General features: G+C 47.2%; 1 protein-coding gene across 7 annotated transcripts in view; it reads left to right on the top strand.

Annotated features, from left to right (window-relative positions):
* FAM193A (family with sequence similarity 193 member A) overlaps window positions 1-27,406 on the top strand; it is a 167,394-nt gene that overhangs the window by 87,716 nt on the left and 52,272 nt on the right. For 4 of the 7 annotated variants that reach the window (XR_006296232.1, XM_043573147.1, XM_043573146.1 and 1 more), the window contains exons 3-7: window positions 7,542-7,699; window positions 8,196-8,363; window positions 11,851-12,085; window positions 18,652-18,776; window positions 22,874-23,021. Coding sequence is in view for 6 of the 7 variants with exons in the window: in XM_043573147.1 (XP_043429082.1) it covers window positions 7,542-7,699; window positions 8,196-8,363; window positions 11,851-12,085; window positions 18,652-18,776; window positions 22,874-23,021 (834 nt within the window). In the remaining variant the exon portion in view is untranslated. Of the gene's footprint in view, window positions 1-7,282; window positions 7,413-7,541; window positions 7,700-8,195; window positions 8,364-11,850; window positions 12,086-18,651; window positions 18,777-22,873; window positions 23,022-27,406 lie in introns of those variants that run through there. The other 3 variants (XM_043573151.1, XM_043573149.1, XM_043573150.1) reach the window with 2 other exon arrangements.

Raw genomic sequence — 27,406 nt, 5'->3', positions numbered from 1 at the left:
GCTTAATGTAATGATTTTGAGACTCCTCTCCGTTGTTTTATGTATCCATAGTTAATTCTTTTTTATTTCTGAGTAGTATTCCTTATCCATTCACCAGTAAAAGGACATTTATGTTTTTGGGGTTTGCTATTAACGGTACAGCCACTGGTAACATTTGGGTACAAGTCTTTGTGTGGACATAGTTCATTTCTCCTTGTTAAATACTTAGGAGTGGAATTGCTAGGTGTAGTTAACATTTTAAGGATCTGTCTTGGAATTTTTCAAAGTGCTTGTACTGTTTTCCAGCCCCGTATGAGAGTTCCTGTTAATCTGTGTCCTCACCAAGGCTGGATACATTCACAGTCCTTAATTGTGGCCATTCTAGTGGCTTTATAGTGCATCTCGGGGTTTTAACTGGTATTTTCTTAATGACCTGATGAACATTTTTTCTTGTACTTATTTTCCATCTGTATCCCTTTGGTGATGTGGCTCTTCAAATCTTTTGCCTGTTTTTAATTAGGTTATTTTTCTTATTATTATTGAATTGTCACAGATCTCTATAGTATATTCTGAATACAAGCCTTTCGTCAGGTACATTTTTCAAATATTTCCTCCCAGTGTGTGGCTTGCCTTCTCATTGTATAACACTGTTCTTTGAAAAGCAAAATTTTAAATTTCTATCAAGTCCAGTTTATCAATGTTTTAAAAATAATTTATTTTGAGAGAGAGAGAGAGAGAGAGAGAGAGAGAGAGAACACACATGGGTGTGCGCACATCCAAGCGAGGGAGGGGCAGAGAGAGAATCCCAAGCAGGCTGTACACTCAGCATGGAGCCCAACATGGGGCTTGATCCCACGACCTTGAGATCATGACCTGAGCTGAAATCAAGAGTTGGATGCTTAACTGACCGAGCCAGGAGCCCCCAGTTTATCGATTTTTAAGTGATTTGGGTTTTTTGTGTTCTATGTAAGTAATCTTTGCTATCCAAGGTTATAAAGATTTTTTTGCCCCGTGGTTTTTTCTGAATGACTTCTGTTTTGGGGCGCCTGGGTGGCGCAGTCGGTTAAGCGTCCGACTTCAACCAGGTCACGATCTCATGGTCCGTGAGTTCGAGCCCTGCGTCAGGCTCTGGGCTGATGGCTCAGAGCCTGGAGCCTGTTTCCGATTCTGTGTCTCCCTCTCTCTCTGCCCCTCCCCCGTTCATGCTCTGTCTCTCTCTGTCCCAAAAATAAATAAAACGTTGAAAAAAAAATTTTAAATGACTTCTGTTTTGAGCCCATATATTTGATCTGTGATCCTTTTTTTAATTTAATTTAATTTTTTTTTTCAGTATATGAAGTTTATTGTCATATTGGTTTCCATACAACACCCAGTGCTCATCCCAAAAGGTGCCCTCCTCAATACCCATCACCCACCCTCCCCTCCTTTTTTTTATTTTAAATGTTTACTTATTTTTGAGAGAGAGAGAGAGAGAGCGAGCATGAGCAGGGGAGGGGCAGAGAGAGAGGGAGACACAGAATCTGAAGCAGGCTTCAGGCTGTCAGCCCAGAGCCCGATGCGGGGCTTGAACCCAAGAACCGTGAGATCATGACCTGAGCCGAAGTCGGACGCTTGACCTACTGAGCCACCCCGGCGCCCCGATCTGGGATCCATTTTGAGTGAAATTTGTATCTTTTGTAAATTTTTTACAATGTTTGTTTTTTTTAATGTTTGTTTATTTTTGACAGAGAGCGAGAGAACGTGAGCTAGCATGTGCATGAGTGGGGGGAGGGGCAGAGAGAGAGGGAGACACAGAATCGGAAGCAGGCTCCACGCTTTGAGCTGTCAGCACAGAGCCCGACGTGGGTCTCAAACCCACGCATCGTGAGATTATGACCTGAGCGAAAGTTGGACGCTTAACCGACTGAGCCACCCAGGCGCCCTGATCTGTGATCTATTTTGAGTGGAATTTTGTTATCTTTTGTAAAGTACGGTTGAGGTTCATCCTTTTTTCATGTCGATATCCATTTGTTTCAGAACTATTTGCTGAAAATACTATTTTTCCTGGTTAAATTATCTTGGCATCATTGTAAAAAATCAGTTGGTACTGAATGTATGGGTCTACTTCTGGACTCTGTCTTCCACTTTACATATATTACTCATCCTTTTGTTAGTACCTTAAAAGTCTTGATTCCTTAAGCTTTTTAGAGTAAGTCATGAAATTATGTAGAGGTTCTCTGGCTTTGTTCTTTTTCTTTTCTTTTTTTTTTTAATTTTTAAAAATGTTTTTATTTTTGAGGCAGAGAGAGACAGAGCATGAGCTGGGGAGGGGCAGAGAGAGAGGGAGACACAGAGTCTGAAGCAGGTTCCAGGCTCTGTCTGAGCTGTCAGCACAGAGCCCGACGTGGGGCTCGAACCCACAAGCTGTGAAATCATGACCTAAGCTGAAGTCTGGAACTTAACCAACGGAGCCACCCAGGTGCCCCTGTGCATTTCTCCTTTTAATTCCTGCTCCGTGTATTTTGAGCTCTGTTATTGGCATGCTTATTTACCACTGTTACTGCTTCTTGTTAAATCAGTCATGTTGTTATTATTAATTTTGTCTTCATCATCATCATAACCTTCATTCATTGCTGCTAACATTCCTCATACTAAAGCCAGCTTTAGTATGGTGGCTCGTGGAGCCACCCAGCCTTTTTTGGTTAGTATTTGCGTTCAGTATGTCTCCTAACCTTAATTTTTAACCAATTTGTCTTTATAATCTGCTGTAGAAAGCGTAGTAGATCTTGTTTTTTAATCCAATCTATCTTCTAACAGTTGGAAAATTTAACTGTTTCTATTTCATGTCATTATTGATATGTTTGGATATAAATCTACCATCTTTTTTTTTTTTTTTTCTATTTTTTCCTGTCTGTTGTTTGCTACTCTTTCCTTCCTGTTCCTTCTTTTCTTTTCGATTAGTTGAATACTTTTTATGATTCTGTTTTACCTCCTCTTGGCTTATTACCTATTACTTTGTTTCATTTTTTTTTCTTTTTAAAAAATTTTTAATTTAGTTTATTTTTTTAATTCACATTCAAGTTAGTTAGCATATAATGCAACATTGATTTCAGGAGTAGATTGCTTAATGTCCCTTACCCCATATAGCCCATCCCCCTTCCCAGAACCCCTCCAGTAACCCTCTGTTCTCCATATTTAAGAGTCTCTTATGGTTTGTCAACCCTCCCTGTTTTTATATTATTTTTGCTTCCCTTCTTTTATGTTCATCTGTTTTGTATCTTAAAGTCCTCATATGAGGGAAGTCATATATTTTTTCTCTCTCACTAATTTCGCTTAGCATAATACCCTCCAGTTCCATCCACGTAGTTGCAAATGGCAAGATTTCATTCTTTTTGATTGCCGAGTAATACTCCAGTGTGTGTGTGTGTGTGTGTGTGTGTGTGCGCGCGTGTGTGTGCGCGTGCGCACGCACACGCACGCACATACATACCACATCTTCTTTATCCATTCATCCATCGATGGACATTTGAGCTCTTTCCATACTTTGGCTATTGTTGATGCTGCTGCTATAAACTTTGGGGCGCATGTGCCCCTTTGAAACAGCACACCTGTATCCTTTGGATAAATGCCTAGTGGAGCAATTGCTGGGTCGTAGGGTAGTTCTAGTTTTTTGAGGAACCTCCATACTGTTTTCCAGAGTGGCTGCACCAGCTTGCATTCCCACCAACAATGCAAAAGAGATCTTTCTCTGCATCCTCGCCAACATCTGTTGTTGCCTGAGTTGTTAATGTTAGCCATTTTGACAGGTGTGATGGGGTATCTCATCGTGGTTTTGATTTGTAGTTCCCTGATGATGAGTGATGTTGAGCATTTTTTCATGTGTCGGTTGGCTATCTGGATGCCTTCTTTGGAGAAGTGTCTATTCATGTCGTCTGCCCATTTCTTCACTGGATTATTTGGTTTTGGGTGTTGAGTTTGATAAGTTCTTTATAGATTTTGGACACTAACCCTGTTATCTGATACGTTGTTTGCAAATATCTTCTCCTGTTCCATTGGTTGCCTTTTGGTTTTGCTATGTTTCATTACTTTTAGTGGTTCCAGAATTCACAATATGTATCTTCAACTTTTCAACCTCTACTTTCAAAGAATATTATATGCTTAACATGTAGTGTTAAGAGCCTTAAAAAGTTGTACTCTGAGCTCCACCAGTGTTTGTATAGTCATCTGCTTTTCTCATACAAATATAGAGTTTACCGTACATTTTTATTACTTTAGCTTTAAGTAGTTAATTATCTTTTTAAAAGACTTAATAAACGAGAAAAGTCCTTGTCCTTTCCCTCTACTCCCCTTTATAAGCTTGGTGTTCTTCACACCATTCACCTGCGCTCTTCTGCCTTTAACATTTCCTGTAGTGCCGGGGAACTGCTGTTTGTTTGAAAACTTTGCCTTCATTTTAAAAAGTTGTTTTTGCTAAGAATGCTAGGTTGTTGGTCATTTCTTTGCTGGCTTCCCTATTTCTGTCGGAAGCATGTTGCCATTCTTGTCTTTGCTCCTGTGTGCAGAAGGGATGTTTTCCTCTGCTTGCTTCTCCGATTTGCACCCCATTGTTGCTTTTTGGCAGTTTCACTCTGATGTGCCTTGGTGTGGTTTGCTTTCTGTTAATTGTGCTTGGGATTAGATGAGCTTTTAAGATATGCCAGTTTATGGTCTCCTCAAATGTGGGAAATTTTCAGCTATTTCTTTATATAGCCTTTTATTCTGGGATGCCATTACCTGCATGTTAGACATCTTGACTTTTGTTTTAGAAATGCTTCGTTTGTTTTTTTTTCAGTCTTGTTGCTGTACCTCATTTTGGATTATTACTTCAGATTTATTGATACTCTGTTGTAAGACAGCTTATGTTTTCATTTCTAGAAGTTCCATTTGCTTATTTTTTACATTTTCACTTGCTGCCCTTGTGTTTTCTGTTTTCCTCTACTTTCTGAAACTTAGAGTTTATAATCACCAGTTTGAGATTCTTGTCTCTTGGTTGCATCATTTTCGTTATTTTGGGTTCTGTTTCTCTTGATTGGTTTCCCTCATGGTTGTGAGTCATATTTTCTTTCTTCTTGGTTTTGTTACTGGATGCTGGGCATTGTGCATTTTACCTTGTTGAGTGCTGGATTTTGTTGTATTCTCTTAAACTGTGTTGGATTTGGACAGGATGAGCACTACAAGGTGGCACATTTAAGGATTTACTGTATGGGCATGTGCTATTTTAAAAGGCCTCATTTCATCCCTTGTCACCAGGAAATGTTACTTTTCGGGTTCTTGGCTGCTGTTCGGAGTCTGTCCTGTGTGTCAGGTGCTAGTGCACAGCAGTGAGCAGGACGGAAAGGGTCCCACTCTTGTGGAACTGAGCTTCCAGTGATGAAGACAGGTGAAAAACAACACAGCGACAGCAACAGGAAAACAAGGGAGACACCAGGATTTCAAAGAGCAGTTTGTGATATAAGAGATTAACAGGGGTGATCAAGGTCAGGAGATGGGCACCCACACCAGTAGTTTGAACAGGGGCACTTTTGCATGGAGAGCCAAGTGTAACAGATCAACTAGCCACATCTGGGAAGGGAACGCAAAAGAATCCAGCAGTGGCACATCTAGGGGGCAGCCACTACCACGCAGCTTAGGGAGACGACGCCAGGCAGGACCCCCTGGGAAGAGGCTCTCCGGGTATAGCGGAGCAGCTGCCGAGGAGCTGCAGGGCGCGGCAGGTGGGCTCGAGGGGGAGCTGGCGGCGCTCAGTCCACCTCGCTTCTCCGAGGCGCTGGCGGGAAGAGCCCCTGCCTCCGCAGTGTCCCTCCGGCGCCCCCTGCCGGCAAGGCTCCGCTCGGCGCCAGCAGCTGGGGAGGCGTGTTTGCCGGGGCTGCTCCCACACAGACCCCGGAGGCAAGGGTGCATTTGGGGCCCAGAGGCCAAAGGTTGACCCCTGGCTCCCCCGTTTCTCTGCTGAGGTGTGCCTGCTAGAACTCTGTCCGTCTGCCAGGCCATTCACAGGGCTAGAGGGTTAGCGCTCCAGGCCGAGAACAAGTACGGTGACAGGAGAGCAACAGTGTGTGCCCTGGGAAGGCCAGAGGACTGTGTTGAGAGAGTTAGAGTCTGTTCCTAGCTGGTATGGAAGTTCTGTGCGGGGAGGTGACAGGGGTCTCTCTTGCTGCAGCCACCACCCTGGCTGCTACTTGCAGAGGAGCCGTGGGCACGGGCGGAGCAGCCGCGGTCGGCGGGCACAGGTGACGGGGCGTGGCCTGGTTGGGCTCGGGGCGTGCATCCGCTGAGGCTCGGAGTCGCGCGGCAGCCTTGCTGTTGGGTTCGATGGGGGTGGAGGAGCGAGGAGCCCTCCTCCGCGAGGGGCACGGACCCGCTGTCCTTGGGGGGCAGCCTGCTTCCGCCAGCACCGCCTGCGGACCTGTGGAGCCTTTTCAGGCCTTTCCCGTCGCTGTGGTATTAGAATGGCCTCATTTTCAGGTCCTCTGCCCTTTGCCGGGCTGTCCGTGGTCCTCCTTGGTGACAGCCGCCCCCCTAGGCCACGGTTGGGACTTGGCACGGGACTGTGTGCCGCGGCCTCTGTGAGACAGCCCGCAGTCCCGCTTGCCCCCGCCCTCAGCGCTGGCCCGCCCCTGGCTCCTGCTGCGCCCCGCCGGGTGCCCGGACTCCAGGGGCCGCACGATAGGCCCGGCCTTCTGTGCTCCCCCCGGTAGCCAGCCCAGGAGGTGCCCCACGGGTCTGCCCGCAGACGCCACAGCCCGCGAGGGAGGGCTTGCGGCCCGGGGTTCGCGCGTGCGCACTCCCTTCAGCGCCCCTCCCGCGGCTCTGCCCTTCTCCTCAGCTGTGCGGGCGATGGCCGTGCGGCCGGCTGCCCTGTTGGTGCCCTTTCTTGCGGGGGGGGGGGAGGGGCAGGGGTCATCCGCTCTCAGACAGGAGCCCACTTCCCACATTGTACCAGAGTCCTTCTCAGGTCCCGTCATCGAGGGACAGGGTGCCAGCTGGGTGGGTGTTGGGGTCACGTCCCAAGACCGGAGAGGGCCCGGGGAGGGGGTAAAGGTCGCATCTCCGTCCCCTGGAGTGGCCGTTGGGTGTCCAGTCACGGAGGTCGGAGCCCGCTTCATCCCGCCGCCTCTGCCCGGGACGCTCGCTTCTCCAGCCTCCCGTCCCTCAGCGCGCGCGGGCGCGCGGCGCAGCCACTTCCGGCTGCTTCCGGCTGCTTCCGGCGGGCTCCCGGCTGGGGCCGCCGCCGGCTGCGCCCCGAGCGAGCGCCGTCCCGCGGGTGGGGGCCGGCCCGGCGCGCGTGCGGGGCTGGAGCTGCTCTTCCCTGGAGAATGAGCCACGTTTTCGGACGGCCTTCCGGGATCAGGCGGCACGTCTGAAGGCGCGACAGTCAGTTGCAGAGGGCTTGGGTGTCAGGAAGAGTCGCCCAGGTGAGGCCGTTGGGGATCTCGTCAGTGTCTAGGTTTCAATCTGTTTCTCCAAGGCCTTTTTCTGACGCGTTGGTCACAGATTTGTGCCGTGAACGTTTGGACATGGCCTGTCCTGTTCTCTTTTTCAAGCAGGGCCAAGACTTTCTTCTTCACTCCCCTCTCAGCGGCTCGCAGCCGGAGGCGGGCGGCGGGCGGCTGGCCCTCGGCGCACAGACGCTGCCCTCGGCCGGGCTGGGCGCCGCCCCCTCGGACGCCGCGTGTGCTTGCGAGGCCTGCAGCGAGCGCAGGTACGGGTGCCCCCGGGGGTGGGGGTGGGGGTGGGGGGTGGGGGGCGGGGCGAGGCGAGGCGAGGCGGAGCGGGGTGAGGAGCGCCAGAGCCGCCCCCCTGCCCCAGGACGCTGGGCAGGCCGGCACTGCGGCTGCTGCGGGGCAGAGGAGAAGAGAAGCCGGGGCTTAGGGGGCTCGGGACCGCGGCCACAGCGGCCACAGCGGCCCGCGCGGAGGGCCGGACCGGACGGGGCGGGGCGGGGGTGGGGTGGGTAGCGGGGGCTTCGTGGGGAGTGAGAGCTGCCTGGGGGAGCCTCTGCGTTCCCTGTGCGGGAGGCCGGGTCGTGCAAGGAGGGGCGCGGGGACAGCGGTCCAGGGTCCGGGGACCGGCCGCCGTGGGCACCTGGGGCCGCGGCAGTCGGGGTGGCCCCCCCTCCGCTTGGGCCGTCTGGAGGGTGAAGGGCGACACCGACCCTGCGCTAACCCTGGCCTCCTTGCTCTTGTGCCCTCTAACAGAGAGATTTCGGCAGACACAGACCGGGAGCCCCAGCAGCTGCAGAACTACTGGTCAGAAGTGCGCTACATGGTCCGCTGCATTTACCGCCAGGCAGGGACTCCGCTGGCCGACGACCAAGACCAGAGTCTGGTGCCGGACAAGGAGGGGGTGAAGGAGCTCGTGGATAGGTACACGTTGCCCCCTGTGTCATGTCCCTCCCTCACCTGTTGCCGGGGCAGCCTCCTCTCTGCTTGCGGGGGGCGGGGGGGGGGGGGGTTCTCCTTTCAGGACCTAGTGAGCTCGGCCGGTGTCTGCTTGGCCCCGGGGGCACTGCCAGTCTTCAGCAGACAGACTGCCAAAAAGCACACCTGCTGGGTAAAGTTTCCAATTCTAATTCTGATGAAATACCTCTTGTCTGTATAATAAAAAAAGAAAAATGAGTTGACATGTTTCTTTCATTTCTTAGCGCTGAGACGGACCGTAACACTGCTTTTTGAGTACTTTCTGTGCCGGGGGTGATCTAAGCACTTCCTCAGGAGGCACTCTTGCATGTAGTTAACCCAAGAAGGACAGGACAGGCAGTTATCCCACTGTCAGGGTGAGAAGCAGCTTCCGTGAGGCCAGGCAGCTTGAGAGCGCGTGTAAGCGTGAGTAGAGGGCCTGCTGTAGCCAGGCCTGGACGTGTGGGTGATTCTCAGACAAGGGTGGCTCACCACATGGCGTCTGTTGCTCAGCAGCACTTTGTGCCCGCCGACACTACAGAACTTGAGGTGGGCATAATTTGTATTCTTCCTTACAGCTTGTGGCATCTTGTTCCTCTTTTTTTGACATGTTCCGAATAAGAGGAATAAATTTGAGCTGGACATTTCATGGATCGATTCTCCTTTTGTTTTCTTTTTCTTTTTCTTTTTCATTTTGAACGCAACACCTTTGGGGGTCTTAGAAACCGTTGTTTGCTGTAGAGTACGGTTTGTCTGTGGAGACTGGAATGGTGATTGGCCATGGGTTCTACTGACTAGTGGTTGAATCTGGCCAGTGTGTTTAGCGCTTGGCCTGTGTTCCAGGAGGCGGTTCTGGGTGGTATGTGCCTGTTTTGGAAGTTAGGTTGCCAAGTGAGTATGAGGAAGAAACATGACCTGCACCTCAGGCCCATGACTTCATACACTGTGAATGCTTAGGAAGTGGCTAAAGTCAAACGAGGCAGTTGAAGGAGAATACCCAGCAGGTACAGTGTGGCGAGAGATGTTACCATGGAAACTACAAAGGTAATACTGTGAATTGTGAAGGTTTGGGAAGCAGTGTTGCTCTAAGAGTGAAATAATACTGTTATGTGGAAATCTCACGCCCCCATCTAGAAGTGTATATATCGGATAACCGTATTTCCCCCAGTCCTTGCATCCAGGAACGCTGCTGTTTTTGTTGGTTATGTGCCGACACACGTCAGGAGAGGGATGTGTGTGATGCCTGTACAGCTGGTGACGATCATCCTTTCCTCCTTTCCGTGGCCCCCAGCGTCCTGCATGGTCCTGCTCTGCGCCACTCTCATGCTGTTAGTCACTGCATTCCAGCTGTGCTGGCTCCCGTCATTCCTCTCCTGGCCACACTCGCTCCTGCTCCAGGACCTTTGCATTTGCTCTTCTGTCTTCATTGTTCTTGCTTCCTCGGGGTTGTTTTTCCTCCCTTCAATTGTTCACATTACTTTTCGGAGTAACCTCAAAGAGGCCACCCTAAGATCTGAGGTGCCTCCCTGCCATCACTATTCCTCCCCTTGTCTTCTTTCTTATTACGTCACTGCCGTTACCTAGAATTCCATCATATATATGCACGTGCCATAAGCGTCACGTGGGCGGAGAGTTTCTTTACTTGGCTTCCTCACTGCTGCGGTTTGACGGGTTAGAATAACCTTCAGCACACAGGCGCACCCGTGCTTGTTGACTGTGTGTATGAATGAGCTGCCCGCATCTTCAGCGTATTCCTGCCTCTTGGTCATACGGTTTTTAAAAAAACCACTTGCAGAAGTACCCCATGGCCATTTCATTAAATTTGTAGAATCCAGAGAGGGACAGAGACATAAAGTAAAACAGATGTACAGTTCTCCATGCTAAGAGGCATCCAGTCTCCGGGGCACCTGGGTGGCGCAGTCGGTTAAGCGTCCGACTTCAGCCAGGTCACGATCTCGCGGTCCGGGAGTTCGAGCCCCGCATCAGGCTCTGGGCTGATGGCTCGGAGCCTGGAGCTTGTTTCCGATTCTGTGTCTCCCTCTCTCTCTGCCCCTCCCCCGTTCATGCTCTGTCTCTCTCTGTCCCAAAAATAAATAAATGTTGAAAAAAAAAAAAAAAAAAAAAAGAGGCATCCAGTCTCCCTATAAGTTTGATTGTTCCTCTGTCATTTGAGTCTTCTGTGGTGTCCATTTAACACACGAAATGCATTCCGTTTCACAGGACAGTTGTTGTACTGGAAATTAAGAAACTGTCTGTCTGAAACATACTGGCCTCAGTGGGAGTCCCATCAGTTTTTATTGTTTCTCTAGCCACATTGTGTGTAAGGCTTCCCATGTTTCATTGCTGGGTTTCACTTGGTGCTTGTCTTTGCAACTCAGGTGGTGCGCTAATTTAAAACTGAAATAGATGGCAACTTACTACATTCTTCCCTCTTGACCAAACGTGGTGCCCAGACGGTGAAAGGATCCATTATGTAAAGTCCAGGAACTGTGGCCTGATACATTTTACAACTTGTGTCTAATGAAGCACTGGCCTCAGAGTGCTTCTTCCTGGTGGCGGGTCACAGACAGATACTGTCGTCACCCCAGTGATCCTGGGTTTCTGTCTGCAGGCTCCTCAGAAGCTCATACTTAAGAGGAACGGCCACTTTACAAGTAGATTATCTACAAGTTAGGAAAGAAGTTCATAAAAATGTTAACTGCTATTGTGGCCCAGTGGAAAGGCCCTTATTAATTTTTTCCCTGCTCCTCATTTTAGAGGTTTTATTTTATATGCTTCTTTGGGTTTTTTGGTGGGATAATTTAAAAAGGGATGTATTGTTTCGATAGTGTCCTCTGATTATAAAAATAATAAGCCCATTTGGATTGTATACCGAATTCATAGAAAGGACAGAATAGTCTGCATTAGTCCTCCAAGCCAGATATCACTTCTGCTGGGATCGTCGCTTTTCACCTAACATACGGGCACTGAAAATTAATTGTCTTCAGCCTCCTGTGTTTTTAGATAGTCTTGTGGTTGAGAAAGCACATCCCTCCCAAGACAGCTGCTGCGGTGCCCGTGTGTAAGCACTGCCACCTGCTGGTTCTGTGAGTTCCAGCCTTTTACCCAGCCCGTGTGGACTTCTGTGTTTGGCTGAGGGATGAACTCATTGATCAGCTGAGTCAGTACATGTGCGAGCCAGTGCTAGTGCAGGGTAAGCTCTGAGTAAATACTGGGGGTTTTTTTGGTCCATTAGCTGGTGACTTTGGAGTTCTCGATGCTTTCTGTGCCTGGGTTCCTCTCTGTTGAGTGGGGTGATGGCCCCTCTCACAGGTGGTTGAGAAGATGGCTGCTGTTTCTGTCGTCGGGCGGGTGCCTGTGCAAAGGCTCCGGGACGTTGCTGGTAGAACAGTTCCAAGGAGGGCCTTGTGTGGATGGGATACGGGTGAGTGGTGACTCTCTCTTCTCTGCGCAGGCTCTGTGAGAGGGACCCTTACCAGCTGTACCAGCGGTTGGAACAACAGGCCAGAGAGTATGTGCTGGAGATGAAGGTCCGACTCCTCCGGCAGCTGTCGGCTGCATCCAAAGTGAAAGCCCCGTCTGCCCTGCAGGGCCCTCCACAGGCACACCAGTTCATCTCCCTCCTTCTCGAAGAGTACGGTGCCCTCTGCCAGGCGGCACGCACAATCAGCACCTTCCTTGGCACGCTGGTAAGAGGGAAAGCTGCCTTTCTCTGGTTCTGCTGGGGAGAGCTGTGGAGAAGGGCTGTGGTCGTGTGAAGCTGTGAGGCTTGTGTGTTGATCGCGTGCACCGTCACGGGCTCCTGCTTGGCGGTGTTCAGGCATGTAGGAGAGAACCTGATTCCTCTCCCTTTTCTCTTCTCTCTGGACTTTGCCGTGGGATAAAAGTGTTGTGTGAATTGATATCCGGGCGACACATCACAGGAATGCTCTTTGGAGGCCTTGAGGCCTAGGGAGGGAGCGATGGGGACCATATGAGGTTAGGACCAGTGTGTGTGCATTAACGGAAAAGAGAGAGATGGCTTCTGTCTTGAGTTGTTAACTCTGCTGTCAGTGTGCACACGCAGAGCATGAGTCCTGTAGAGGGCACTTGCTGACAGCCCTGTGGCTTTCGGTCATTGATTGCCCAGTCCAACCCTGGGTTAAGGATGGGTTCACAGAAACAAGTGAGAACACCACCCCGCCCCGCATCCCTGTCTGGTAGTGCTAACAAAGGAGTGTCCTTTCTGACCACTTCACAAAGGTAAGTTAGCACAGGTGGGTAGAAAGAGGCACATAGTGAAAGTACAGTTACTGGAAACCAGCTAAGCTGGAGATGAGTGACTTCGGTCAGCTCTGGCAGTCAGCGCAGCTGCCAGTTGGAAGGAGACCATGGTACCCAAGAGACCAGCCATTCATGCTTTCTGGACTGTTACAGAAATAGCAATTTGCTGATAGTCTGTGGAGCTGTTGCTCATCACCTAAATTTTATTATTAAATGATACTTCAGGGGCGCCTGGGTGGCTCAGTCAGTTAAGCATCCGACTTCGGCTCAGGTCACGATCTCATGGTTCGTGAGTTCCAGCTCCGCGTCGGGCTCTGTGCTGACAGCTCAGGGCCTGGAGCCTGTTTCGGATTCTGTGTCTCCCTCTCTGTCCCTCCCCTGCTCACGCTCTCTCTCTCTCAAAGTAATAAATATTAGAAGAAAATTTAAATGATACTTCATTGGGCTAGTTTTGAGTACTTTCTCATGGGTAAAACTACATTTTGAAACAAGTATAGTAATCAGTAATCCCTAAAGTTTTAAATGTAATGGTCTTTACGTGACTCTAAAGTTGATAGAGCTTCCTGCTAGAGAAATTTACAGGCACGCAATTTGGCAAGTAATTTCAGGGGGTTCACGGACTTCCTCAAGCATTCCTGTGGTAGACCTTGCCATTCCTGCAAGTGACTCCCTGCATCTTCGAGGAGAGCTTGTGTTGTGAGAAAAGGACTGCTGAGTGGGAGGGGCAGAGTCTCTGCTTCAAGATGCGATTCTGCAACTGGATGCCAGCGCCCCGAGCGGGGCCAGGCTCGCCTCCTAACACCTCACTCCTTCCTGGTGCGTCTCATGCAACCATTCCTCTTCTGCCTCAACTTACTGAAAGTAAGTCAGAAGTTCACATCTAGTGCCGTCTCCTCTGTGACCACAACCTTGAGACCTTCCTGAGTCTGCTGTGAGAGGGGACAGCCGAAGTTAAGACTGTCTCCTGGCTGTCTGAACTTCATGCATAGCAGTGAAGAGTGCTACCCCAGTGCCCGAGCTGGTGCTTTAAGTCCAGGCCCTCCTCAGGCAGTTAGAGTGGAATATGGCTCTGGAACCAAACAGATTGATTTGGACCCTGCTTGCTTCTTGGAGCAAATTCCTAGAAATTTACATAGAAATATTTTCTTGTGGTTTGGAAAAAAATTCGTAAGCGTGAAGAACAAAATGTAGTTGTTTGGTCGGTGATTTATGTCACTTTGGTTTCCAATGGTACAGCAGACGAGATACCTTGAACCCTTCCTTCCTTCAAGGGAAACAACTGAATTACTGGATGACAGAAACTAAAACAAGATATGAGCTTTTACAACACATTGCTGAGGTGGCATGAGAGGCAAGAAGCCTTAGGGGTGAAAAACACATCAGCAGCTGGAATTCTGAGTAACTTGTGTGCCCCAAAGCCACCATTCACTCCAAGGATTTATAATCCTGGAAGACAGGATGTACAGCCTAGGTCCAACCCCGGGTGGCATCGGCACGCAGTGCTGGGCCTGCAAATGGCCACCACCTCCCTGTGAGAGCAAAGGAGAGGCCCTCAGACTGGAGGGACGGCAAGGGCGTATGCCTGTTATGATCTTGGGGTGGGCAGAGGTGAAGTACAGCCTCCCCCAAAAGTGTGTAACTGTGAACCAACTGCCTCCTCGGCCTGTGGTCTCAACAAGTGTTGTCGGTGGGGTATCGCAACTCCCAAGCCCACAGGTCACTTTATGGTGATGGAGGCTGTCATGTCAGTAAATCAAGCAACATGCACGTAGTGGGCTTGGCGTCATCCCAGGTAACCACAGTAACCTTGTCGTGTCACAAAAGCTGACTATGACTTCTTATCACTGACTCACACCCAGTCTATATAAAAATTCTCAGTTACCTCCAGAACCTCTTTTGTGGTTGGAGCGTTCAAATCAGGATCCAACAAGGTTCACACAGTTGTAACAATATCCTTCCAGGCCCAGCCGGTGATCTTTGCAGGATAAGAAATTGACACAGCTGAGTTAAGATTGAGTTAAAGTTAGTGTCTGAAGGCAGCAGTTCTCAACATTTTTGGACTTGGGGCCCTTTAAACTTAAAAACTGAGGACTCCAAAGGGCTTTTCTGTCTTTGTATATTTTATCTGTTAATATTTGCTGTATTGAAATTAAAACAAATTTAAAACTATTAAAGCACTTTTGGGATGAGCCCCATTACATAACATAAATAGCACATATTTTAAAATAAAAACTTTCTTTCTTTCTTTCTTTCTTTCTTTCTTTCTTTCTTTCTTTCTTTCTTTCTTTCTTTCTTTCTTTCTTTCCTTCCTTCCTTCCTTCCTTCCTTCCTTCCTTCCTTCCTTCCTTCCTTCCTTCCTTCCTAATGTTTATTTTTGAGAGAGACAGAGCATGAATGGAAGAGGGGCAGAGAGAAAGGGAGACACAGAATCCGAAGCAGGCTTCAGGCTCCAAGCTGTCAACACAGAGCCTGACGTGGGGCTGGAACTCACAAACCGCAAGATCACTACCTGAGCCGAAGTCGGACACTTAACTGACTCAGCCACCCAGGCGCCCCAAAAAGAACTATTTTCTGAAGCATATTTAGTAAGAAGAGGGGCGTCATTTACATCTTTGCAAATCTCCATAGTTTCTGGCTCAAACAGAGGACACGTGGATTCTTCTAGTTGCTTCTCCGCTCATGCTGTTGTCATAGGTTGCTTTGGCTGAAGTTATTGATGAAAATCCTGCCTCACACAGATGTGTATTTGGAAAACGGAGGAGTATTTTAGTAGCCTTTTCAGCCATTTTTCTTGGAGAGTACAACAGTGCCTTAGTGCTTCTTAAATGTTTATCTTTGGGAGAGAGAGAGAACGAGAGCACGTGCACAAGCGAGAGCGGGATAGAGAGGGGGACAGAGGATCTGAAGCAGGCTCCACGCTGCCAGCAGTGAACCCACCTCAGGCTCAAACTTACAAACCGCAAGATTGTGACCAGAGCCGAAGTCAGACGTTTAACTGACTGAGCCACGCAGATGCCCCCAGAGCCTGTTAATGGTTAGTTGCAGTGTAGACTCTGAAACCCTTGAGCTGACTGTATTGTTAACATCAGAACCATTATTGTAGCCCACACTTTGAGTGGATGTGCCCATGCATGGGTTTCTAGCATCATGCATTGGTTATTTGGAAAATGCTGGTTCACTGAATAATTTAGTGCACATCTTCCTGATGATATTCAGTATAAAAAGTGACCTTTGTTACTGTCACCACTGATCCTTATCAGAATGGAGAAGCTTCAAGGCCACAGTGACAATTTTCCAAAGTTCTGATTTTTGCTTGAAAGCTTGATTTTTTTCCAAAGTTCTGATTTTTGATTGGTCACAAATCGGTCAATTATTTTCCTTAAAGCAGCAAATTGGCTTGCTGTGCAAACCCTGCCTGCTAAGTTCTCTGCTAACTCGACTGGCTTCTCTTGGAAACATCTCCTGTTTTTCTGATTCTGCAGAACCCATGGCATACATCTAGACATAGAAAGAATTTTTAAAAACATGACTTTCATGGGAAATGTACTTGTGGGTTTATTCCACACTGCCCTGGAGAATCAGAGGATGATGGGGTCATAGTTTATTTTTTTTAATTAAATTAAATTAAATTTTACTTTATTTTATCTTTAGAGAGAGAGAGTGCATGAGTGGGGCAGAGGGGCTGAGGGAGGAACAGAGAAAGAGAATCCTAAGCAGGTTACACACTCAGTGTAGAGCCCAACAAGGGGCTTGATCTCATGACTCTGGAATTGTGACCTGAGCTGAAATCAAGAGTCAGATGCTCAAATGACTGAGCCGCCCAGGTACCCCAATAGGGTCACATTTAACAAAATGTATTTTATTTTATTTTATTTTATTTTATTTTATTTTATTTTAATTTTTTATTTTTACTTTTATTTTTGTTTTATTTATTATTTAAAAAATTTTTTTACATGTTTACTTTTGAGAGAGCATGAGCGGGGGAGGAGCAGAGAGAGAGAGGGAGACAGAATCTGAAGCAGGGTCCAGGCTCTGAGCTGTTAGCACAGAGCCTGATGGAAAAAGTTTATTTTAAATATTAAAATAAAATTAGGACTAAAGTTATGCTTCCCACTAAGAAGTGCCTTGCTAGACTGCAGTAATCATGAAATCTGAATTTCTATCCACAAGGACAGAAGAATCTTGACTATCCTGGTATTTCTCAAGGTCTGTTACAGAACTTGATTCTAAATATCTTCTCTTTCTTCTTCCAAATCCCAAAACCTTCTTGCAGTTGAATGTGAAAAGTAAAACTAGCCTGGATATAAAAGCCCAAGCCTGAGTCATTGGCGAGCTTGTTCTCGGCGCCTCTGGCTCAGGCAGCACCGAGTCCCGGCCACACTCACACACAGGCGCTGCTCCCCCCTCCCACCCGCCCCCTCTGTAGCTGTGAGTGCACGTCTTCCGTCTTCCCCGGAGCCCCCCTCAGCTGGCTGAGGGACTGCTCTGGCTGCTGCCTTAGCTCCTACACGTTCTCTGTTGTAGAGACGAATTGTGAATCTGATCACTGCCTACTACTCTGTCCCCTGGTGACTCCTGGGGAGCAGGGACCTACGGTTCTGGTCTTTGTGTTCCTGTACCTGGCACAGCACCTGCAGAGAGTAGTCTCTGCTGAGGTCCGTGACACGTGGCATGTTCGACATGTCCTCTGTGGCCACGTCCTTAGTACATTTTTGGGGTAACAGTTTCTCATTCCAGAAATGGGGCTGAGTTTATTGGTTCCTGGGCCACTGTTCCTGTATTGAATACAGGTGTTGAAAAAGCACACCTACGGGAGAGAGAGCAAGCTGTGGAAACATGGACGACACTGGGGGTTTGAGGTTCTCTGCAAGCATCGCGGGTTCCTTAACCAGCTTTCTCTCTGTAGGGTATGAGGAGAGCACTGTAGGTGGTGGAGCGGACACACACATCTGCAGTGTGGTGGTGCCACTGTTGTGCGCTGAGCACTGTCTCACTGGTGTTTGTGCTCGGGAACAGGAAACGATGGTTTTAATTCAGTCTCTCAGCCCCCGTGCCAGCCCGTTATCAGGGGGCAAAACATGGAGTGTTCTTGGGTGGACGTTTACTGACATCTGCAGGTGTGATCACTTTGATTCACGTTGGCTAACTTGTGGAACAGACCACTGAAGGTGCTCACTGTGAGTACTTCGTCTCATGGACTGTTCGCTGCATCTTGCTGAGCAGTGCCCAGAGTTGGCGGTTGCTTAGGGAAGGAGCATCTCCCTGTGGACGTGAGACGGTGAGACGCAGGTAGCGCACGCCTGTAGCTTCCTGGTGGAAGCATCGCTTCCCACGCAGGCATTTGCTTGTAGCAAGATCCGGTAGAAGTGAATGCCGCGTTTAGGGAAGGTGCCGCTGTCTCTCCTGGTCACCTTGCGTTGAGGGCAAATGGATGTCACCCTCCGTGATGGCCAGGACACTCCTGAATGTTTAAAAGATGTCTCAAGTAACTGATGAGTTTGGCTGCGTTTGTTAGGGAAAGGAAAGACCTGACTTTTCACGGCATATCACTAGTGGGGCAATTATTTGCATCTATCAGAATGGGAGATTTCTCAAGACAGGCAAGAAAATGATTCTCCTGTCATATCAGAGGGTTTGTGTGCACTTAAATTGTGTGAAGAGTAGGGCTTGCAGTGCGTTTTGGAAGCACGGTTGTACGGAATGACCATCAAATATACGCATGTGTTTCTCTCTCCCTCTGTTGTTTCTTCAGCTGTGTGTGTCTTACCCCCTTTCTCTGTGTGAAGGGTTTAGAAGGGAGGAGAGATGGGGGTCCCGTGTGCGTGTGGCCAGATACCTGCATCAGGTTGTGCTCTGGGTGCACAGGGAGCAGCGACCCCTCGTCCACAGGATGTTCGGGCCTGTGTAGAGGATGGCGGGGGCGGATTCTTCTGGGAAGTTTTTAGTTTTCATCAGCACAGTACATCTTCGTTTGTTTATTTATTTTAACTAGGAAAACGAACACTTGAAAAAGTTCCAGGTGACGTGGGAGCTGCATAATAAACATCTGTTTGAAAACCTGGTCTTTTCGGAGCCACTTCTCCAGAGCAACTTGCCGGCACTGGTGTCACAGATCAGGTATCTGGTCTTAATCTGCATGTGTCTCTGTGAGGTGACAGCATGGGCCTTTTCCCTGTGGTGTAGCATGTGTACATCTGAACACCACTGCAGTGTGCAGGTTCTTGCCCAAAAAGTCGCAGGGCTTAGGGAAAAATACAGTTTGGACAGAGACTCAAAACCCTGAGAGCAATACAATTAAACTTTAGAATAACAAACTCCGCAACAATGCCTCTAAGATTTAGCATCGCAAAGTGATGGATCACTAAATTCTACACTGTAACCAATTTTACCGTATATGTTAACTAACTAGAATTTGAATAAAAACTTGGGGCAAAAAAAGACTTAACACCAGAAATTCCTTGTAAATAAGGACAAGGACATAGGATTTTACTTTGGCAAGACTCAGGCTTGGCCCGGTGGCTGTGACGTAGTCCGTACTGTGGCACTCAGGTGTGCAGGGGGAATGGGGAGAGGGTGTGGGGGGTGAGAGGAGGGCTCCAGCATGGACCCGACAATGCCAAGGGGCTCCTGGGCACTGAGGGCAGGGATTTGTGTCTCTCAGATGCTCCCTCCGTGCCTTTGTACAGGGCTTGGGTTCTTCTTACTGGTGTAGAGTATCCGTGGGGCTTCCTCATGTGTGCCAGGATGGGTGTGCCAAGTGCAGTATGCAGGGCATTTGCCCTGGTTGATGCGGCTGGGGGTGTGTGTGTGTGTTCCCACGTGGCTGTGCTCAGTTGGGAGGAGCCTCTTTGGGTCTGCATTCCCTGTGTGCTGCCTCGCCAGGTGCATGCTTCCTGGGTTCTGCAGCGTGGTGATTTTGTTCTATGGACTTAACCACATGTGACCAGACTCCTACACTCTAGACGCTTAATAACAGCATGGACCACGGTCACCTTTATTTAAATGTCCATGCTGAAATTTATTTGGACCAGATTGACAAAGAAGGGAATTTTTTTTTTAATGTTTGTTTATATTTGAGAGAGACAGAGACAGAGAGAGACAGTGTGTGAGCGGGGAAGGGGCAGAGAGAGATGGAGACAGAATCTAAAGCAGGTTCCAGGCTCTGAGCTGTCAGCACAGCTTGGACCCACGATTCACGAGATCATGACCTGAGCCAAAGTCGGAGGCTTAACCGACTAAGCCTCCCAAGAGCCCCAAAGGGAAATTATTTTTTAAGTAAATAAATTATTATCGTAGTTGACTTACATAGCACTTTTTTCTTCTCTTGAAACCCATGTATCAACCTAGTTTTCATTTCCTATATTCCTAAATTCTATCTGAGGGACCATAACTGTTCTCACTTAACACTCACCTCTAGAGAAAGAAGAACTCTAAAAGCAGTTGGATAAAGGTAATGGGGGCAGAGAGATCAGAACAAAGTGTTGTGTGGGTGTGGCCTATGCTCTGCTTGGCTCCTGACCCCTGCCGACATCCCCTTCCCCTTCCCCACAGCCTCTTCTCTGCCCACCCTTTCCCTCTGTGTCCACTCTGCAAGCATCTGGCACATTCCGTGGTGGGGGCATGGATCCCTGAGTGTCCTAACTTTGACCCCCCCCCCCCCACAGAAGAAAGAGAGGAAAATACTCAAAATTGTGAGTTTGAAATGCAAAACATGGTTTTGTCCCTAGTCACGACATTGAGATCCACCAAAAGCACTTTTTATGAAAAGACATGAGTTTTGGGAAGGGGGAGGGTTCTTACAGCAAGATTCTAGGACCTTGTATTTTCTTGTTCTGGTGAGCCAGTCAGTTTGATGGGCTTATCATCAAACTGGGGCTGAGTGAGCAGTACCTGATACATGTCCCAAAACTGTGCCTTAGTTCCAGATTTCTTACTCATTGCTCATGATGGTAAGACTCCAGAGACTGGCAGTGTTTTAGTCTTGAATGCTAATTCTGGGGTCAGGCTGAAGTATTGCTCATGGGAGCAGGGTGGGAGCCAGGGAAATAGAGATGGGGACCGAGCTGGGGAGGAGGCAAGAGAGCGTTCCCCAGGAGGACTGGTGATGCCCAAAGCTCTTCTGTGCTCCCTGGCAGACTCCCTTTTCAGACCCAAGGATAATTCAGGTTTGAGCTTCTGGCGTATAGATACCCATTTAACAATGTGTACCAGTTTTGGGATGAGTTGTATACAAATACTATCCCCTAAAGTAATGACCACGGCTGTGGCATGTAAAATCTGTAGTTGCGAGCATTTTAATTGACACTGGGCTCTGGGCCTGTGTTTAACTTTATTATAAAGTAAAACATAGATAGACAAAACTACACAAAGCAAATGTATAGCTAAATGAATTGTTGGCAGGTGAGCATCCCATGGCCACCCGTGAGCACAGCCCCCAGGAAGTCAGTACCTCTGTGTGGCCCGTCCAGACACAGGGTCCTCTCCCTGAGCTGCCGCTGAACTGGCTTCCGTGGTAGTCCTGCTCTTTCTTTTTTTTTCTTCTCATATTACTCAGGTGTGTGTCGCCATCGTCTTGCCTCGTTTTTTGTTTGATGTATCTTTTGTATTTTGGTTTTTTTCAAACACGAATTATTTAAGCGAGGCTGACCTCATGTAAAGGAACCGACTAAGTTCAAGAAAGTTATTTCTCTCCTTTTTTTTTTTTTTTTTGAACAGCTTTGCTGAGATACAATTTACATGCCATACAATTCACTCATTTAAAGTATACAGTTCAATGGCTGTTGGTATATTACATCGTCAGCTATTAAAAATTGTGGTAAAGTATGTACGACATAAGACTTGCCATTTTAGCCACATTTAAGTGGACAATTCAATTTGGATTAATTACATTCACAGTATTGGGCAACCATCACCAGTATCTATTTCCAGAACTTTTTCATCACCCCGGAGACTCCATCATGGTTAACTAACAATTCCCCACCCCTTCTTTTCCCCATGTCTTTGGTAATTCTTTAACCTCCCGGTCCCCACCCCACCCATCCTGTCCCTTGTAATTTATCTGTTGAAGAACCTGAGCCCTTGACCCTTCAGAGATGCCCAGAGTGTGGACCCCGCAGCCTGCGTGCTCACAGGGCACCGCACAGGCTTTCTGTCTGTGCTGCCGGAGAGCTGGTGCTGGATCCAGAAGCTTCATCAGACCTATTTCCTTTCCTGTGGCAAGACCAGGAGCCTCACTGTCTGCTTATTTGTTGTTATGGGTATTAGCAGCAATTGCCCAACTGGATTTTATTTTAAATATATAATATTAATTGTTCGGGAAATGTTTAATTAGGTTTGTGAATAAACTTACCAAAAGTGACTTCATTTCGTTCTCCTTATCACTTATTTTTTCACATGCATGGTATTTGTAATCAAGGTTACCGTGGGTATCTTTCCATGGTGTTATCATGCATTTACAAAGTGAGTATTTAGATAGTGACCCGTGTGTTCAGCCACTGATGCCATGCGCCATGAGGACATTCTTCGTTTTCTCTCTGGATTCCAGTCCAGCTCTGCTTGAATATAAGCCCTGTGCCTACACATTGTGCTCCGATTACCCCACCAAAGATGTCCCGGGACCCCTGACTGCTTTGCTCTCCATTGGCTCAAAATGGAACCTGTATCATGGTATAGGAGGAGAGCAGTTCTCACTTCTGGTAGAAGGGGGAAGAAAAATGTGTGCCAGGCAGATACCGGTCTCCCTTAACATCCCCGTTTTCCAAGTGGTACAAGAGAGGCAGGATGACGTTACATAGAAGATGGGCTTTGTGTGAAGCATGGGAATCTGTCTGTGATGAGCAAGGCTGTGGAAGCAGGAATGGGAGAGAAAGCGGCTGCTCTGGGACTGATGAACAGCCAGCCAGAGGGCTGTGTTTTCAGGCCCCGGGCCCACCCAGTCACTGTGCAGAGCCCAGAGCAGCCTCAGAATCTTGGTCTTTTAGAAGAGTGTTGTTTGGTTTTGTTTTTTGTTTTTTTGTGTGTTTTTTTTTTTTTAGCTCTTCTTTGAGCTTCTCCTTGATTCCAGATTCTGTTCTGGGTGCCTCACAGCAGCCTGGTGCAGTGCTTAGCGGTGTCCCACTTGTCACATCGGGAGAGGAGGTGACGGAAGCAAAACTCCCGTCTCTGGCCTGGAGCCTTTGGACCCCTTTCCTTTGCTGAGATGCCTCTCTCCCTAGGCTGGGGACCACAACACACGACACGTGCAACGAGGACACGTACAGCACCCTGCTGCAACGGTACCAGCGCTCCGAGGAGGAGTTGCGCAGGGTGGCTGAGGAGTGGCTGGAGTGCCAGCAGAGGATCGACGCCTATGTCGATGAGCAGGTGAGTGCGTGCTGCCAGGAGATGTTGTGGGCCAGGCACGTGTGCCAGGGTGACCAGGGAATGGGGAGGTAGGTGCAGGTTGGGGATTCTGGCCACTGACTTTCCAAAAGGAGCAGAGATTCTGCAGTGCCACAGTGGTCTTCATTCAGTTGTGCCTGAGGGTGGCAGCAGCTGTTAATCAGGTCACTGTTGGCCTGGCTACACCCACCGTCACCTGCGTGGGCCGCCGCCTGGTTCAGTGTCCCCTCAAGAGTCTATGAGGCCCTTGGGAGCTCCTGAGCCTTGTAATTTCAGGAACCACTTCCTGAACGCTCTGCCATTCAGAGCCCATTCTCGGTCTCTCACCATCTAGAAAAGGAGCGCAGACAGAAGATAGTTGATTGTACTTGGCAGGTGCTGACAGGGACGGAGGAGGACCAAGAAGGCAGGGCCCTCCTCTTGGAGATGGGGGCCTGAGGGCAGGTGCAACTGGTCAGCAGGAGCCTCTTAGGAGGCCAGAGTGTGGGAGTTCCAGAGGGCACCCCAGCCTGCCTGCCCGCCTTTCTAAAACTGCAGGAGGGTGGATAGAGGAGGAGGAATTCAAAACCCCCCTTTCCAAGATAACAGGATGTAAGGAGTGATAAGGGAGCACTGACAGAGCTCTGTTTTACTTTTGAGACTCTGGGGTTTGGATCTGCCCTCCCGCAGACCCCGTGGATGCTTTCTCTTTCCATGTTATAGGTAGGATGAATATAAATGCAGTTCTGGTTTTAGAAATTCTTTCTTCATTTCTCCAGTTAAACTGTGACTAAACACATAAATGCCTCAGGACAACTCTTAGAAAAAAGGAAAGACTGAGACTTTCTCCCAAAGGAGAAAACCTTTGGGAATAGTAATTTTCTTATGGATCTGTCCCTGAAATTAAATGTCTATTTAGGAATGTAATGTATAGTATTCTCACTGCTATTCTGATGAAAGTGGAGTGTATGTAAAAACAACAATATGGTTATTTTCTCTAGGAAGGAAAGTACAGTCTTAACTTTAAAAAGTAAACCTGAAATTAAATTTATTTCTTTAAAAGTCATGTTCTGGGGCACCTGGGTGACTCAGTTGGTTAAGTATTGCAGTTCACAAGTTCGAGTCCCGTGTCAGGTTCTATGTTGACAGCACAGAGTGTGCTTGGGATTCTCTCTTCCTCTCTCTCTCTGCCCCTCCCCTGCTCTCACTTGCGCTGTCTCTCTCTCTCTCTCTCTCTCTCTGAAAAATAAATAAACATTAAAAAATAAAAAAAAAAATAAAAGTACATGTTCTCACAGCTCTAAATGCTTACAGTAAAAAGTAGGAAAGATCTTTTTTTTTTTTTTTTTAATTTTTTTTTTTTCAATGTTTATTTATTTTTGGGACAGAGAGAGACAGAGCATGAACGGGCGAGGGGCAGAGAGAGAGGGAGACACAGAATCGGAAACAGGCTCCAGGCTCTGAGCCATCAGCCCAGAGCCCGACGCGGGGCTCGAACTCACGGACCGCAAGATCGTGACCTGGCTGAAGTCGGACGCTTAACCGACTGCGCCACCCAGGCGCCCCAAAAGTAGGAAAGATCTTAAATCAGCAACCTAACTTGGCAACTTAAGGATCTAGGGAAAAAAGACAAACTAAACCCAAAGCTGGCAGAAGGAGAGAAACAATAAAGATTTCAGCAGATAAAATACAGAGTAGAAGAAACAGTGAAACCAGACGTTTGTTCTTTAAGATCATCAAAGTTGTCAAATCTTTAGCTATATAGACTAAGAAAAAAAAGAGAGAAGACTCAATTACTAAAATCAGAAACGAAGTGGGAACATTATTACTGATTCTACAGAAATAAGAAGAATGGTAAAAGAGTACTGTGAACAGTATCAGAACAGAACACCAACAAATCAGATCCCTTTAGATGAAACGAACAAATTCCTGGAAACACAGAACCTGCTGAGACTAAGTCACAGGGACACAGGAAGTCTGAATAGACCTACAGCTGGTATGGAGACTGAATCACTAATCAAAAATCTCCCAGCAGAGGAAAGCCCAGGACCTGTCGGCTTTGCAGGTGAATTCTGTCAAATATTTAAAGAAGAATTAACATCAGTCCTTCCAAAAAATTGAAGAGGAGAGAAGCTCGCCAACTCATCCTGTGAGGCTAGCATTACCCTGATACTAAAGCCCCACAGACACTGTAAAAACAACAAAACTACAGGCCAGCATCCCTTAAGAACATTGGAGCAAAATTCTCAACAAAACAAGCAAACAGAATTCATAAATATATTGAAAGAACTTTACACCATGACCAAGTGGGACTTATTCTTGGAATGGAAGGAGGGTCAACATGTGAAAATTGATCAGTGTAATAGACTACATCAACAGAGTGGAGGGGGTTAAAAAAAAAAAAATGATAGTCTCAGTCGATGCACAAAAATCATTTGACAGTATTTAACCCTCTTTCATGATAAAACACTCAACAAACTAGGAACAGAAGGGAACTACCTCCACATAAGAAAGCCATGTGTGAAAATCCATGGGAACCATCATACTCAGTGGTGAAAGACTGAAAGCATTTCCTCTAAGATGAGGAATAAAGCAAGGTTGCTTGGTTTCTTTGCTTCTATTCAACATGATACTAGAAGTTCCGGTCAGAGCAATTAGGCAAGAAAAATAAAAGGCATCCAAATTGGGATGGGAGAAGGTAAATTATCTCTGTGGATGATATGATCTTATGTGTAGAAAATCCTAAAGACTGTAAAAAAAAAAAAATACTAGAACTAATAAATGAATTCAGCAAAGCATCAAGAACAAAGTCAGTGCACAAAAAGTTATATTTCTGTACGTTAACAAATAATCTGCAAAGGAAATTATAAAAAATCCCATTTACAACACTATCAAAATGAGTAAAATACTTATAAATTAATTTACTCAAGGAGGTGGAAGGTTTATACAGTGAAAACCATTAAACTTTCTGAAAGAAATTAACAAAGACATAAAGGGAAGTACATGCCATGTTCGTTGGAAGACTTAATGTTAAAATGTCTGTATTAGCTAAAGTGGTCTACACACTCTGTGCTATCCCTGTCAAAATCGTAAAGTTGTTTTTGTAGAAATAGAAAAATACATCTTGTGGCACCTAGGTGGCTTAGTCAGTTGAGTGTCTGTCTTTCAGCTCAGGTCATGATCTTGCGGTTCATGAGTTTGAGCCCCACATTGGGCTCGCAGCTGGCAGTACAGAGCCTGGTTGGGATTCTCTGTCCCCCTCTCTCTCTGCAGCCCTCCCTCACAAAAATGAACATTAAGAAAAAAGAAAAACCCATCTTAAAGTAATTTTTTTTTTTATAATTTTTTTTCAACGTTTATTTATTTTTGGGACAGAGAGAGACCGAGCATGAACGGGGGAGGGACAGAGAGAGAGGGAGACACAGAATCGGAAACAGGCTCCAGGCTCTGAGCCATCAGCCCAGAGCCTGACGCGGGGCTCAAACTCACGGACCGCGAGATCGTGACCTGGCTGAAGTCGGACGCTCAACCGACTGTGCCACCCAGGCGCCCCGAAAAACCCATCTTAAAATTCATATGCAATTTGTCAATAAATTTCAGAAAAAAAAATAAAATAAAAAAAAAATAAAAATAAAATAAAATAAAATAAAATTCATATGCAATCTCAGGAGACCCAGAGTATCCAGAACAATCTTGAAAAAGAACAACAAAACTGGAGGACTCACACTTTGTGATTTCAAAACTTACCCATACGCAGAAGAATGATATTGGAACCTTACCTCACACCATATGCAAAAATTAACTCAGTAGATCAAGGACCTAAATGGAAGACCAAAAATATGAATGAAAATAGGACTCCAAGTGAAATACAGCAGACACAAAAGAATAAATATGGTAGAACTCCACTTATATGAGGTCTCTACCATAGTTTCTTAGGGACAGAAAGTGTAATTCATGGGGACCAGAGCCGGGGAAGTGGGGGGGGGGGAGGCAGGGGAGAACGGGAAGTTATTACTAATGGGGACAGAGTGTCATTTGAGGAGGATGAGAAAGTTCTGGGAATGGATGGTAGGGATGTTTGTACGATGATGTGAATGTACTTAATACCACTGAACTGTACACTTAAAAATGGTTAAGATGGCAATTTTTATGTTATGTGTATTTTACCACAATAAGAAAAAGGAAAAAAAGGTATTTTCCCTTTTTTTCCCCACAAAGAAAAGACATCCTCTTTACTAAAGCAACCAAAAATTTATTTTCACTCACCTATCAAGAAACCATGATGCCATTAATACAAATTAGGGAAACTGAGTAATTTTAGCATCTGGAAGGTACCAGTCTTTCTAGAACCCTTGGAATGGACATCAGTCACTTCTAATCGAGTAGTA

Source organism: Prionailurus bengalensis, chromosome B1 (genome assembly GCF_016509475.1).
Source record: "Prionailurus bengalensis isolate Pbe53 chromosome B1, Fcat_Pben_1.1_paternal_pri, whole genome shotgun sequence".
Lineage (NCBI taxonomy): Eukaryota > Metazoa > Chordata > Mammalia > Carnivora > Felidae > Prionailurus > Prionailurus bengalensis.
The sequence above is the reverse complement of the archived record's forward strand: the minus strand, read 5'-3'. Positions and strand labels throughout refer to the sequence as shown.